General features: G+C 38.7%; 1 protein-coding gene across 1 annotated transcript; it reads right to left on the bottom strand.

Annotated features, from left to right (window-relative positions):
- Positions 1-2,055: 2,055 nt before the first annotated feature.
- LOC148855419 (uncharacterized) lies at positions 2,056-2,493 on the bottom strand. The gene has a single exon (XM_088984909.1). It carries the CDS (start codon positions 2,491-2,493, stop codon positions 2,056-2,058), a length of 438 nt encoding a protein of 145 aa, XP_088841035.1.
- Between the last annotated feature and the right edge of the window lie 12,950 nt (positions 2,494-15,443).

The following is a 15,443-nucleotide window of genomic DNA, read 5'->3' on the forward strand; positions in this document are numbered from 1 at the left end:
AAATAAAATTGTCAACCTTAACAAGTACATCTTCTATGATTCCCCTAGGATGCTTGATGAACCTATTAGCTAATTGCAATGCAACTCTAGTGTGTTGGGGTTCACTCAGCCCTAATTTCTAAAAAACTGAATAGGGCATCAGATTTATCCTAGCTCCTAAATCACACAATGCCTTATTAATATTTAGACTGCCTATAGTGCAAGGAATAGTAAAACTCCCTAGATCTTTCAGTTTCTGAGGCAGCTTGTTGAAGAGGATTGTTGATGTTATGGACACACCACCCGATAGTGCATTGTGGCGCAGTCATAGGCAGCAGCACACACAGCGGGCCGCCCAGCAACACGCATCGCACGGTAGCACCGCACAGCAGCCGGCAGTGCGCCACACACACTACCTGGCAGCACGCCACACCGCACGACAGCAGCACTAGGTAGCAGCATGCACCGCACGATAGCAGCACGCACCTCATGGCAGCAGCACTGCGAGATGCGCACACTGCCTGGCAGCAGTAGTAGGGCAGGGCCAACATGACAACTCATCAGGGTGGGCCCACACTTATCTTACCACATCAGCTCTGCCCGCCAACTCGCCGCCAACTATACCATTCCTCATCCCTTATCCTTATCTTTATCTTATCTTATCTTAAGTAAGAGTTGTGTGACCATTAGAAGTAGGTAATTAGGAGTTTGAGTTCAAGTTGGAGTTTGAGTTTAATTAGGAATTTCCTTCTGTAATCTCCTATTTAAGGAGCCACGAATTGAAGTAAAGCATTGAATTTTCCCAGTCAAGAAAGAGAGTAAGGAGAGTTTGGGTGGTCTCTTGGACAAATCACCCATTAGGAGAGTTTGGGTGATCTCTTGGACAAATCACCCAGGCGATTGCCACAATAGGGTCTGTACGCAAGGGCAAGGGCAAGGAAAGATAGGAGTCTCTCCTAGTGGACCGACCCGTTACGAGATCCTATGCACGGGACCATAACAACTGAGCATTCTTCATTCAATGCAACTGTAGCCACGTCTCCCAGTTTGCTTTTGTTCGCCAAGATTTCCTTAAGGAGCTTTGCATAATGTGACATTTGGGCTAAGGCATCTACAAAAGGAATGTTAATATGTAAACTCTTGAAAATTTTAAGAAACTTACCAAATTCCTTTTCCATTTTGTGTCGCTTAAGCCTATTGGGAAATGGCACTTGTGGCTTTTGACTTGTCTCTTTCCTTGAATCCACTGCTCTTCCTCCTTCTTTTAAATTTCTAGGGTTGTGCCCATCTTACCTTCTTCCTTTGTTTTCTTCTCCACCTCTTGCAGCTCCTTACCACTCCTCAAGGTAATGACTTTCACTTGTTCTCTTGGATTTGCCTCTGTATTACTGGGCAAGGCACCTTGGACTCTAGAGGATATCATTTGTGCCAACTGCCCCACTTGAGTCTCTAAATTCTTGATTGATGCCTCTCAATTCTGAAATCTTGTTTCCGCACTTGATATGAACTTAGTCATTAGCTCCTCAAGATTAGATTTCTTTTCTGACTAAGCAAAGTTTTGAGGGAGGGGTTTCACCACATTTTAATTTGACCATAACAGATTGGGGTGATCCCACCATCTGGGGTTAAAGGCATGAGGATAGTTATTGCCTTGCTACCTTTGCAAATTCCCTACGAAATCTACCTGCTCAGGGAACTACATGAACTGATTTCCAACATGGCATTCGATGCTGATATGACCTCCCCCACACCATTCATAGGCTACGGCTTGAACATGCATGGCTACCAATTGCATTTCATCAATCTTCTTGTTGAGGGTGTCGATTTGTGCAGATAGTGTTGTATAAGTGTCTACATTGTGAATGTTGGGTTGTCTCCTAACTTGGGCTCTCTCAGAATGCCACTGATAATTATTTGCAGCCATTTCCTCAATAAGTGCATGGGCAACCTCAGCTGTCTTGTTGTTAATGGATCCCCCAGCTGCAGCGTCCATAATGGTCTTGTTTGCTTCAATCAATCCATTGTAGAATGTTTGAACTTGGAGCCAGAAGGGAAGTCCATGATCAGGGACCTTCCTCAGTAATTCCTTGTAGTGCTCCCATGACTCATATAATGATTCCCCATCTTTGCTGCCTTTGCAGCCTTGGATGGAGGGAAATACTTGGATAGGAAGCAGTTGGTCATTTCATCCCAAGTAGAGATCGATCCAGCTAGTAGAGAGTTCAGCCAAGTCTTAGCCTTGTCCTTCAAAGAGAACGGAAATAATCTGAGCCTCACAACATCATCACTGACTCCGTTGTGTTTGAATGTGTCACATATCTCCAAGAAGTTGGCAATGTGAGTGTTCGGATCTTCATTAGCCAAGCCGCAGAACTGAACTGTGTTCTGGATCATTTGAATGATTGTTGGTTTGATCTCAAAGTTCTTAGCAACTATTGCTGGTCTCACAATGCTCGAGACTGCCCCGGTGAGGGTTGGCTTAGCATAGTCCATCATATTTCTTTGCTCAGCCATCTTCGTTATCTTAGCTTTCCCTTGCTTCGAAGCTCTAAGGTGATGGTGGAGAGTTATTTCAATCTATGGATCGTAGATGGTGCTCTCCTTTCCACTGTTGCGTGTCATATACTGAACAAGTCAAAGTCGTAAAGATACTAATACACACATATCATGAATATATTGTACAAAATCATATTAACAATAGTAGATGGTTCTTAATATTGTTGTGATAATCCCCAGCAACGACACCGAAAACTTGATGTGTTTGGATTACACTAGCAAGTGCACTAGCCAATCAAGTAATATACTAATGAGTAGAGTATCGTTCCCATGGGGATTAATCCAACAACTACTAGTACTAGATCTGCTTTATGTTATCTGACAGTCCAAAATCTAAAGACTGATTTCCTAATTAATGAACTATCCTAGGTATTCTTGGATTAAACCACCTTAAGTAATTGAAGAAAGTGCTTCACGAAAATGTTAACAGAACCGATTCAGCAATTATATCATTAACCTATCCAACCGAAGTTGATTTCAGCTATGGATTGGCTATTTCCTAATTGCAAGAGCAGACTCTTTCAAGCACATACCCATCTATCTATGAGCAACAACTCTTATATTTCTATCAAGAATTTAATTGCTATAGATGCATTAAAGACAAGGAAATCAAAGGAAGTCAATTCTTGATGAATGAATGCCAAACGAATCATGCAAATTATCTCTAAGATACATTCAATCCGTTTTCTTGATCAGTTGATCTAATTACCTAAACCATTTTTCAAGCGATTTAAGTAATCCAAGAAACAAGAGTAGTTCAACCAAAATTACTCTTATTATCAAGAACCCTAATCAAGAAATCCCAAGACTGAATCACCAACAATCAGATTAGCTTAAAAGATTAATTACAACTCTGAATTGACATCAATCATGGTTCGCATAGTAGAAAGAAAGAAAGATTCAAACAAAGAAAAATCCTAATTGAACCTAGATTACTGAAATCGCTGAATTAAAGAAGAAGACAAATCAGAAGTTCTGCATCAATCTTCGATCTCCTTCCAACTCTCCTTCGGCAGCCTTATGATCCTTCTCCTAGCACTTCTCCTTCTTGTTCTTGTGTCAAGGGGTCAAACCCTAATTTTTTCTTTTCTTTTTCCTTTTATACACTTTCTTGCAGCTTTTGGTTAAGAGTCCTACTCCCCTTCAAACTCTGCTAAAGTCAGCCGCCTCTTGGAGCCTCCCATAAGGCTATGGCTAGGCCTCTCTTTTTGATGGGCCGAAGTGCTCACCTTGCCGCCATATCAACATGTCTTTATGCTCTATTGACCCTAAATTGTCCCAAATTCCTAGTTTCCTGAAATTTAGCTCAATTAGGGTAAAAACCATTAAGAATCATTATCAAAACCATGTATAAAGCAATAAAAACAATGTGTAGCATGCACACACATTAGGGAGCATCATGTATGCTATGTTGTGTACTCTACTAGACATTGCTTTGGCCATTAGTCTTGTAAGTAGATACCAATGTTACCCAAGACAAGAGCATTGGATTGCTATGAAAAACATGTTAAAGTACCTACGGAGGACTAAAGACTATTGTCTTATTTTTAATGGTAGTTCAGTACAGATGGCTGGTTATACTGATGCCAACTTCTAGCCGGAGACAGATGATAGAAAGTTTATATCTGGATACTTTGGGACCCTGTGTAGTAAGAAAAAAATAGCTTATGACCGAGGCCAAGCACATTGTTGTAAGTGATGCTACCTAATAAGTAATATGGATGAAAATTTTGTCTTAGAATTTAGAATCCTACCATATCACACATTCCATTGTTGTGTGGCAACATTGGATCTATAAGAGATTGTTAGTAGAAGGGACATCTAGACTCAAAAGGTAGCATCAGCGGAGAATGTGGCAGACCCTCATTGACACAGAAAGAGTTTGAGAAACACATGGACAGTATGACATTAAGGCTTGTACCCAATTGGATCTAAGTGCAAGTGGGAGCTATTAGATAGTTTTGCCCTTATCTCCAATTAAATTGATGTACGAATACACTTATTGGAAATGAATAAAAGTACATTATTAATTCATGTAGATATTGGTATGTTTCCATGTAATTACCCCTTAAACTAGACACTTATGAGACTTGTATTAGTTTAAAATGTTTTCAGTTGTTAGATAGACTTTGGGAGTTTATCTTGCCAATGCTGACACCGATGTTCTACCAAAGAAGTTGGGGCAGCTTGTCTTACTTTCTAAGGTTAGACCCGAATCACATGTAGTGCATGTTTGAATGAAACACTGAACCTGGACCATTTTCCAGTTATACCCTAGATTTTGGAGATTGATGGGCAAAACTGAAAAATTACACATAACCCCTAGACTTGATTATTGTGAGCATCGAAAAACGAGTTCACTTGGGCTAGAAATGGAGTCACCACCCATCAGTTAGGAAATAAAGGTGATGAAACCTCCTAAACCAGTCCGAGTAAGACTCGGATGGGAGAGGGAAGGGGTTAGGTACCCCTTTCCCGGGTTCAATAGGTGGGGCCCACATGAGGTTCCAAAGCAAGGAAATAAGAATTATTTAAGCAAACCTAAAAAAAAGGAATAGAGAAAACCACAAGAATAGCTATCATAAAAAATTGTGCCTATTTTTATTTACCTTTTTTATTTTCCTCTTTAATTTTACTTTTTATTTTTATTGCTATATTTTGTCATTTTTTTAATTTTCTTTATTTTTTTTGGTCTTCTAACGACACACTATTTGTGTGTTTATTATTTAATTGATCACTAGCCTACTTTTCTCCTCTAACCTTTCCAAATTCGGTATTATATTTCATTTGCCAAGCTAATCATTTGGTATTATTATTATGCTGTCATTTTTCTTTTGCTTTTTGTTCCAGAACTACACCACTTTCTGTAACCAACATCCCCCTACATTCAGTATAATCTACAAACATATTCAATTTATCTCTCTCATCATCGATCCCTCATTTCTCTTTTCTTTCTTATCACATTTATCCCTCCTGATGTAGCATTTGTTTCATCTGCTATACATAGATTAAATGGCTTAATTTGAAGTACCTAAATCAACGATACAAAGTAAACACTACTTAATCTACCCCCAAACAATTGAAGTAAAAAAGCATAATCGGAACTGATCAACAATTAGCAATTAAAGAAACAAAAATAATACACTGGTATTAGCCATAAACACAACAGACGGAAGAGATGACAGATTAATAGAATGAAAGAGAGAAGAATGACTCTATCTTAAAATCAAGACCTATTGGATTTCCACTCAACCTGATCTAATCCTCATAGAAAAGAGAAGAAAAAGAAAAATAAAAATGAAATAAAATAAAACAAAACAAACTAGCTGGAAACTAGCAAAGAAAATCATTAGGAAGAAAAGTTGATAAAATACACTAATAGCACTTACCTGTCTAGGGATGTTGGCTTGAAATCGGACGCTGCAACAGAGGGATTTACCACTTAATTTCTTCAACAACAGTGATGATAAAAGATTGAAACCGAGGGACTAGCAAAGGATGACTCTACTTTGGATGCGGATCACTTTCAAAACCAAGGAATGTCAAAACATTTGAGCTGCAACTACTACTCGACGATTCTGTTCGACTAGCGACCATCACAAAAAAAAAAAAAAAAAAAAAAGGGGGTGCGGTTGGGGTTCTAATGAAGATGAAAATCTGGAGACTGAGGGGATAGTGACAGAAATGAAGGAAATGCAAGATCAAGGGGTTCAGTTATTGCTGGTTACATCCGAACGCATTGCTGCAACGATTTTCAGCGACGAGAGCTACACCCAAGGGCGATTGGGGCAATGTAGAGGGAGTGATGGAAAAAGAATGGAGAAATGGTAAGAGAAGAATGAGGGAGAATGATCAGAAGTGGAGGGGTTTTTTTATTGAAGTGTGAGACAAAGAAGAAGAAGAAGAAAACTGAAAGAGTGAGAGAGAGGTAGAGCGGAGGTGGGTTGGTTGACACCACTAAGAATGGAAAGGAGGCGGGGATTACATTCCCCATCCCCGACCCTGACCCCCATCCCTATCCCCGATCCCCGTCGGGGAAAGGAACCTTCCCCCATCCCCAACCTCGACGGGGATGAATTCTCCATCGAAGACCCAAATCCCCGAGGATTTAGTCATTAACAAAGAAAAAGTGCTGAGAGAGAGAAAGAGTGACTAAGAGAGAGAAAGAGAAAGAGAGAGGACCATTGCGAATTGAGGTCGGCAATAAGAGAGAGAGTTCGACGTGCGGCGACGATGACAGATGAAGGTCGAGTTTTAGTTATTTCTTCTTTGAGTATCTCCGTCCTCTGTTGAGACTCGAGTGGTAGATTGGTAGTCGGCAACGATAAACGTCCGACAGGTGAGTGGCGACAGTAACGGCGGTCGGCGAATCGGCGACGAAGACGAAGTAAGAAGAAGACTAGGGTTCAAAGTTCTCTATTTTGTCTGTCAAAGACTCGAAGTGTCGAGTGTGTTTTTAGTTTCAATCTTTTAAAAAATGAATAATATTATTATAATATTATAATATAAATATTATATAAATAATATTATATATTATATAAAAAATATATAACATTATATATATATATATATTAATCGGGGCCGGGTCGGGGCAAGGATTGCATTCCCCACCCCCGTCCCTAAACCCGATAGGGGATTCAAGGATAGCCCTATCCCCAACCCCGACCCTCCCAAAGTACCCCTCCCCATACCTGGCCCCGTCGGGTCAGAGAACTCGGGTATTCGTCGGGAACGGGGAAAATTGCCACACCTAGTTGTCACCTCTGAATCGCCACTACCTGGGTTGGGTTCGAACGAAGAAGGGGATGAATAGTCTCTCCTTCAAATTCTTCTGATTAGGGCGAATGAAGAGATTAGTTTGAATTTATATGGGAGGTAGGGGTAATTATGTAATTTTAAGGAATATTGGGGTATTTTGGTAATTTTTGATAAATTGGGTCGAACCAGGTCCAATGGGTTGAATCGAGGTTCTGGTCCAATGGTGGGTGTTTTTGGGTCATTAAATGGAAGGTTGAGAAGGGTCTAACCGCCGAGAGGGGTTTTAGCCGAAATGGAATCTTTTTAGATGAAAGGGTAAATGAGGATATTTTTGGGTGAAATTTGGAAATGTGGGGTTTTTGGACATTTTGGGTTCACTGGTAGGGTCAAATTGGCCCAACTGGGCCCATATCAGGCAGATTTGGAAAGGGCTTGATTTAGCTAATCTAGAGCATCGAAATGAAATCAGTATGTGATTGATGAGCAAACAAAGGCAGTTTCGAATGGAATTTCATAAGCTAGGGTTTTTGGGCAGTCGAATGTGATTGGTAAGGTTATATTAGGACAATTGGGTCTGGATTGGGCGGATTTGGAATCCGATCAATCTAGAACCTTAAAATAGAATCATGGTGCGATGGAGGGGCAAGCAAAGGTGTTTTGGGTGGTCAAGATCTAATGGTGATGTTTGATTAGTCTTGGATAGTCATGATCGTAGGAGTTTGTGTCAATGAGATGTTTTAGAATGAAATCTTTGTTTGATGGATGGACAAATGGAGAAATTTAAGAGTGACATTTTATGAGTAGGTGTTATGGTATGTTCGGAGTCTAAAGGTGTGGTGTGATCGGTTCGGATGTGTCAAGGTCAAGGTAATTTGGGTTCTAAGTGTTTAGGCTAGCGAGAGACATCAAAATGAAATCTTTGTTCGGTGAGAGGGTAAATGAAGGAAACTTGAGTTCAAATTTCATGGGTAGGTGTTTTGATAGGTCCTGTGTCTGATGGTTGTATTTGATTTAATGGTTAAGGTGTAAGTGGGGGTTTATCAATGTCATCGGGTAGGTTTAATGATGGATCCGGGGTTTATCAATGTCACCAGATAATGTCATTGGATAGGTTGGATGGGTATAATTGGGTGTTTACAGTAAATTATGGTTTAGGCAGCAAACTAAGCAAAAATTGAGTATTGACAATTATTATACTACACTATGTGTTGGATTGGGTTATCTTTGATATGCTAATCAGTGAGATCCATCTAGGGTCAAAACAAGGGTATGTTGGGGTAGTCTGAGAATTCACTTGAGTGGATAATCGTAGTGATAGGATCAGCCCCTTTGTCACACAAAGTGAATGATAGAGGTTACACTCTTCAGATGGAAACTTAAACTACTGGTAGTGTATTTCAATTGTGTTTGACATTTGATTTTGCAAATTCAATGCTACATTTGTAATTCTTTCCCATATTTTATACTTTTATAAAACCTGAGTTGGATTTTCTAGTTGAAATGGGTCCAAATGAATCCAAACCCATTTTGCGTGAGAATGAGATTGGACCACTGGATATCTTATGACACATTTCACGAAAAATAAAAAGATTAATGTTTGATGCTACAACTTTACAACATAGATAATTGTAAAGGATTAAACTTTCTTTTCTTATCCTTTTACTTTTCCAAGTATTATTATAATTTCATATTATGTGGTTAATCTCAGATGATGATCGCCAGCTTTAAATTGGCGTACCCTAGTGGTAGTGCAACTGCACACCTTATCAATAGTTTCCACACTCCTCAAGGATTTGAGCTTGCTAAGTAAGATTTGTTTGATAAACCACGATGTTTCTCTCATTAAATTTCAAAATAAAAATGTCAATATCTCCTATTGAGTTTCTCTTATATATTATTTAGGAACCAAGTCAAAGCATTAGGCAAGTTCTTCCCGTATAGCTTCTTGTGGTTTCTCTTCCAATGGTTCTTCACTGTAGGGGACAATTGTGGATTTGCAAAATTCCCTTTACTAGGTCTCAATGCCTATGAGAACAAGTACGTAAAGTACTCCACCATTCTTGGCATTATCCATTTAAATGTTACGTTGCACAAAAAATTGAAGACCACATGGTTTAAATTGAAACTCCAAATTCTAGAGAATGCATATATATAACATTTTGTAAAGTAGCAAACTTCTTCCGCAATTCTACCCTTTTATTAATATTTTCTTTAATGCCATAACATGTTTTAATGCTAAAAACCTGTGGTGCCCTAGGGTTTGAATGGTGAGGATTAGAAGTTAGGTGGCACCCTAGGGTTTGAATGGTAAGGATTAGAAGTTAGGTGGCACCATAGGGTTTGAATGCTAAAACGAGAGTGCACTAGAATGAATGGTGGAGATTAGAAGGGATGGAAAGTCGAGATTTAGCAGTTAGGGCGGCTAGGGTTTGTTGGAGATGAAAAGAATGAGTTGGGAGGTTGACGGGTTTGTCGAATCCCTCAAAATTAGTACTAGTCCCACAATAAAATATTTGCAATAAAAGTGGTTCTAGGTCGAATCCCACAGGGAGCAAATCAGTAATCTCTTAGCCGAATGGATAAAGTAATTGTGTGGGAATATTAAATAACTAAAATTAAAAGAATAACAAACTAAACAAACAAGAGAAAATCAGTCTTACCGAATTCTGGTTCAAGGGTTTGGGTTGAATCGATTGGCCATCAATCCTAAGTACAATTTAGCATTCTTGCAATTCAAGCATTTAACCTTAGATTTATTAGGATAGCCATAATAAACCTTGTGTTTTCCTAATTCAGTTGACCAAACCCAGCATTCGATCAACACTTATCACCACTCAACTGGGTACGATAGCGTTCCATGTTAAACAGTGATAGCATTAAGATTTGTGAAAACAGTTAAACCAAAATAACAATAATTGAGATAGCTGCAATTACTGAATTTTGTTCCATCGATTCTTTTAGGTTGAACCATGTTAAAACATTGGTCAAAGGCTGTCACGAACAATTGACCCAAAAAAGATAACAACCTAATTGCTACTTGTACCATTATTCGTGACAATTACGGATCACCGAAATCATGGATAGCAGTAGGAAAATCAACATTAATTCAGCTTGTCAGACTAATTAACATTAACATCCAATAAAAATGTGCACAAGAACCAATGAATACTTGAATTAAAAAGAAAGAAAATAAAGTAACTACAGAACCTCACAATGACACAATCGAACCTCCCCCCTTGAACCAGAAAAAGAAACTTAGCTACTCATGATCTGCACAATCTCCATGCTCTTCTTCTCCATAGCCGAACTGCCTTCTTGCTTCTTGATCTTCTTGATGATCTCTTGGATCTTGGAATGAGTGATTGCTAGAGCTGGTTCGCCCCCCTCTTATATAGCCAAAGGAGAGGGCTGTTTTCCAACTCCTTCTAGGAGATCATCTTATCTTTAGGGTGTTTTGATCTTATCTTGAACTAATCCTATCCTATCTCTTATCTAATGCTCTAATCTCAATCTTCTTATCTCTCTAGGATTACATTCAAGACTTTAGATCTGATAAAACTCTCTCCTTGGAGATTACATTCGAAATTCGAACTCTTAACTCTTGAATTCGAGTTGGGCTGCTTCAAGGTACTTCTGCGAGTTGGGCTTAAGTTGTGAAATGGGCTTGGCTGCGAACTTGCTCTGACTTTGGGCTCATTTTCGTACTCGATGCGAGCCGAATCTGTCAAAACCCAAAACATAAAAGTTGTGGGCCTTCCTTTCATATCTTTCTAATGCTTCTTGAATTGTCCAATTTGGTGTCCGGAATTGAGAGTTAGGCCCAGATTACTGACTATCGCCGAAACTGTGCAAAATCACCCGATTTGCCCTATTTTCTTCCAATTGCCTTTTTTATTGCCCTGAATCGAAATACAAGAGTAATGAGTCCATTTAAGTGCTAAATAAATGTAAAAGAGTGAATATTAGGAGATAAAATTAGGGTTTGTTTTAGTCTCATCAAAGGTGCCCTAGGGTTTTCTAAGGAGAGGGGGTATGCTAATACAGTAGAAGGGGCGCCATTCTGGGTTTAGTTTTTCACAGGAGGTGTCCTCTTGTGCTCAGTTTTTCACAAAAACACCCCCTCTCTCGGCTGGATTTCACACCAGCTTCCCAAAAACTATATTTTAGCCTTGAAACTTCCCCAGTTTTTCCCAAGATTTGCACAGAGATCCTCAAAGGTCACAATATTGAATTTAACTGGGAAAACGAGACAATTTAACTATTATAAGGCATAAAATACCCCTGAAATGATGCCCTTAATGCATCAAACTACAGAGTTATTAGACATTGACCAGCTAACAAATCGAATTCCGATACAAATATGGGATTCAACCATGAATCCAATAGTGGTTTGTGGTGGAAGCGCTTCATGACCCGCTTCGAATAAAGTTGAGAAAGACCCGAAGGCAAAATTTCATAGTGGTTTGTGGTGGAAGCATAGAGCTTGGGACGCAAGGATGTTATTTTAAACTTTGATACACCACTTAAATGGTTGAGATTAGATTAAAGATCTCAAGGTACAACTTTGACAATCCAAATCTTTGGGTAAATTAAACACATCATTTGGAGAGTTTATATTAGATAGAATCGTGGAACACCTTCTGAATGGATGGAATTAGTTTACTATCTTTGGATGCCATTTTGATGGCCAAGATATTAGGCGTTATTTCTCACATCACTTCTTTGTTTATGTTTTGTACGATTTTTTAGTTGCTTTACTTGAGTGGTCAAAGATTAGTTGAAATCTTAGTACTTTCCTTGCATGGACAATGCCAATACTTTGACTTTAGGAAACCATTATACTGAGTTGAAAATTTTTGTTGGATGGCATAGATATTAACACAATGATCCTAAGAGACAAATTTCATGATTTAAGTCACTGGGATAATTTGATGTACTTCATTTAGTATGCCACACATAGCTATGAACCGTAATACATCACTTGGATTTTAATGACAAGTTGACTAGTCTTTATAATTTCATTAAGATTCTGAGCCAAACATTAATCTGCTTGTTTCATCAACTTCATAACAAAGACAATAGTTCGGTTCTCCCTATTGCAGATACACCCTCTCCTAGCAACCTAACTCTTTCTTATGATGACCAATGCTGCACAAGACTCTTCCTAAAGGGCCTAATTCCATCAAGGTTTGCACTAGTAAGTTATGTTGTCATCACTACTGGTGTGTTCGGAAGTGTGTTGTTAACCACTTCGGAATACCAGTTTAATATTTATAAAATTTTTCAATTCTCAAACAATTACTAACGTAGTAAATGGGTGAGAGTGGGTCGTATCGACAGGGAAGCAAGTGAAAATTTAATATAGACTTAGATCTAGACAAGAGAATGCAATTGGGAATGGCAAAAAATAAAAAAATAAAATCTATTATTGCTGAAATTAAATGTCTTGAATTTAAACAAGACAATAAATAAATATCAGAATTTAATAATGTATGGGAATCAATAAAGGAAATAAAAGAAATAAATAAAAAAAATGACCCATAATCCGGATCTGGTGGCGATAGCTGTAGATCGACCAGACAGCTTGCAGAAACCCCTCCTGACAAGAACCAGGCGTCTGTCATTTCTACAACCCTCGAACCCCTCGAGACACCTTAGCATTGAACTAAACGAATTTAGATCTACAAAACAAAGAAACGAACAAGAATTAAATCTAAAAGATTGAAAAAATAAAAAATAGCAGGAAAGAAAATAAAGAAAAGAAAAGAATGGTTGATCAGATCTAGTGGCGGTAGTTGCAGAATGGTTGAACAGCTTGTAGGAACCCCTCCTGAAAAGATCTGGGCGTCCTCCCCTTCTACTACCCTTGAAATCCTTAAGAAACCTTAGCCTTATAAACTATGTGAATTGACCAACGCCTTCTACAGGGCCCCTAGGACACTTTTTATAGAGAATGATGGACACAACTAGAAATAGGGAGAAAGATGGGGGCAAAAGCTGAGTTTTAGCAAAGATAGGGATGCCCTAGGGTTTCTAATAGATGGATAAGATAGTTTTGGGGTGATCCTATGGCTGAAAATAAAAGGAGAGGGCACCCAATATTATGTAGGGCTGAGATTTGGATGTCCAGAAATGGAGGGTGTATATTAGAACATCTAGGGTTGAAGGGTTAAGATTAAAAGAATAGGTGGTGCCCTAGATTGAATGGTTGGGATATAAGATGGAGGGAGTGGCTGAGATTTAATAGTGGGGAATAGAATAGGTGGCTCCTAGGGTTAGAATGCTAAAAAGAGAGTACCCTACAATGGATGGTGGAGATTAGAAGGGATGGAAGGTGAGGATTTGGAAGTTAGGGGTGGCTAGGGTTTGTGGGGAGCATGCTAATATAGTAGGAGGGGCGCCAAACTGGGTTTAGCACCTAGGAGGCGCCCTCATGCTTTCAGTTTTTCACAAAAACACCCCTCTCTCAATTGGACTTCACACTATTTCCCAAATCTGCATTTCAACCATGAAAACTTCATAGTTTTCTACATAATTTGAATAGAGACCCTCAGAGGTCACATCATTGATTTTAACTGGAAAATGGTGCACTTTGACTATTCTAAGGCCAAAAATACCCCTGAATTGATGCCCAAAATCTGCATTTCAACCATGAAAATTTCATAGTTTTCTACATAATTTGAACAGAGACCCTTAGATGTCACATAATTGATTTAGCTGGAAAAATGGTGCACTTTGACTATTCTAAGGCCAAAAATGCCCCTGAATTGATGCCCTTAAGGCATTAAAATGTAGGGTTATCACACCTCCCAACTTAACCATTGCTAGTCCCTTAGCAATGCAGCCTTAAAATTACACTGAGTATATAGATCTTTCCCATTACAAAGTCATCCCTAACAGAATTAATCAAGCATCTTGATTCCAGCATTTTCAAATTCTATATAGATTGGTATTGGGCTTTAGGGGTAAAACTGTCTTATTTTGAATATTTTAGAAACATGGATTAAAAATCTTATTTACCCTTCCATTTGCAAACAGTCTTGATAAGATGAGATTGATTTTAAAATCAGACGTGTATTCTTCTTATTATTTCTAACAACGAATTTCTACCCCTAAACTTATTTTTATTGTTACCTTTCACCGTTTTACGTGAATCTTGACACTTGACTTAGGTGAGGAGACCCGGTTACTAAGTCTAGGGTGTCCATTGACCTTCTATTCCTTTTTGTTTTTGCAACACTGTTCAGGGTAGTCCACTGTCTCTTAACAATTTGAAGAATTTTGTCTAATTTCTCAATCTTTCTCTTCCTATCTTGACATGGGCAAACTTATGAGTATTTTTCAATTTCCAAACGGTTTCGACAATATTCAAACAAGACCAATTTTTGACTCATATCACTTGCTACCAATTTCTACAGAATTCAATATTCTTTTATTAGTTTCTTTAACTTTTTCTATTTGGGAATATCTTTTAATGGAGAATTTTAAAAATTTCAGTGAAATTTTAATTCTCCATCTTTAAAGGCATAGCTTCACAATTTTTTCAAATTTTCTCTCTCTTTCCTCACCCCCAACTTAAATGTCATTGTCCCTAATGGCATGACTAGAATGATGCAAAGAAGATTTGGGCCAAAGGGAACAACAAGTAGGGTTTTCCTAAGGGGTTCAAGGTATGTCACTTGGTCTCGAATCAAGAAAAGAAACAACAATTCTAACACTATAGGCAAAAATCAACTGAAAACTACATTGGGTTGTCTCCCAACCAGCGCTAAGTTTAACGTCTTCAGCCGGACACATTCTCGCATTATTCCCACCTATACTCCCTGACTCACTTTCATCTTCATACAAACAGGGCTCAGACTAGGTTAACCAAGGGGTATACAAGTCATCTAAAAAGTCATCCACTATATCTACCGTGAATCCATCTCTCCCTAGGTTTGAATACTTGGAAGCACTAAAAACATTTAACTAGACCTCCTACTCCCCAAATGAAATGTCCATTTCCCCCGATTTACAGTTAGTGTTTGTATCAGCCGTTGCTAGAAACAAACATCTTAAGATTATCGGGATGTGGTTCAGATCCTCTGTTAAGGTCATGTTTGGGATGATAAAATCCACTAGGAAGTGACAACTCTCTACCTTAACAATGA

Source organism: Nelumbo lutea, chromosome 4 (genome assembly GCF_056320005.1).
Source record: "Nelumbo lutea isolate HS-2025 chromosome 4, American lotus-T2T, whole genome shotgun sequence".
NCBI classification, from domain to species: Eukaryota; Viridiplantae; Streptophyta; class Magnoliopsida; order Proteales; family Nelumbonaceae; genus Nelumbo; species Nelumbo lutea.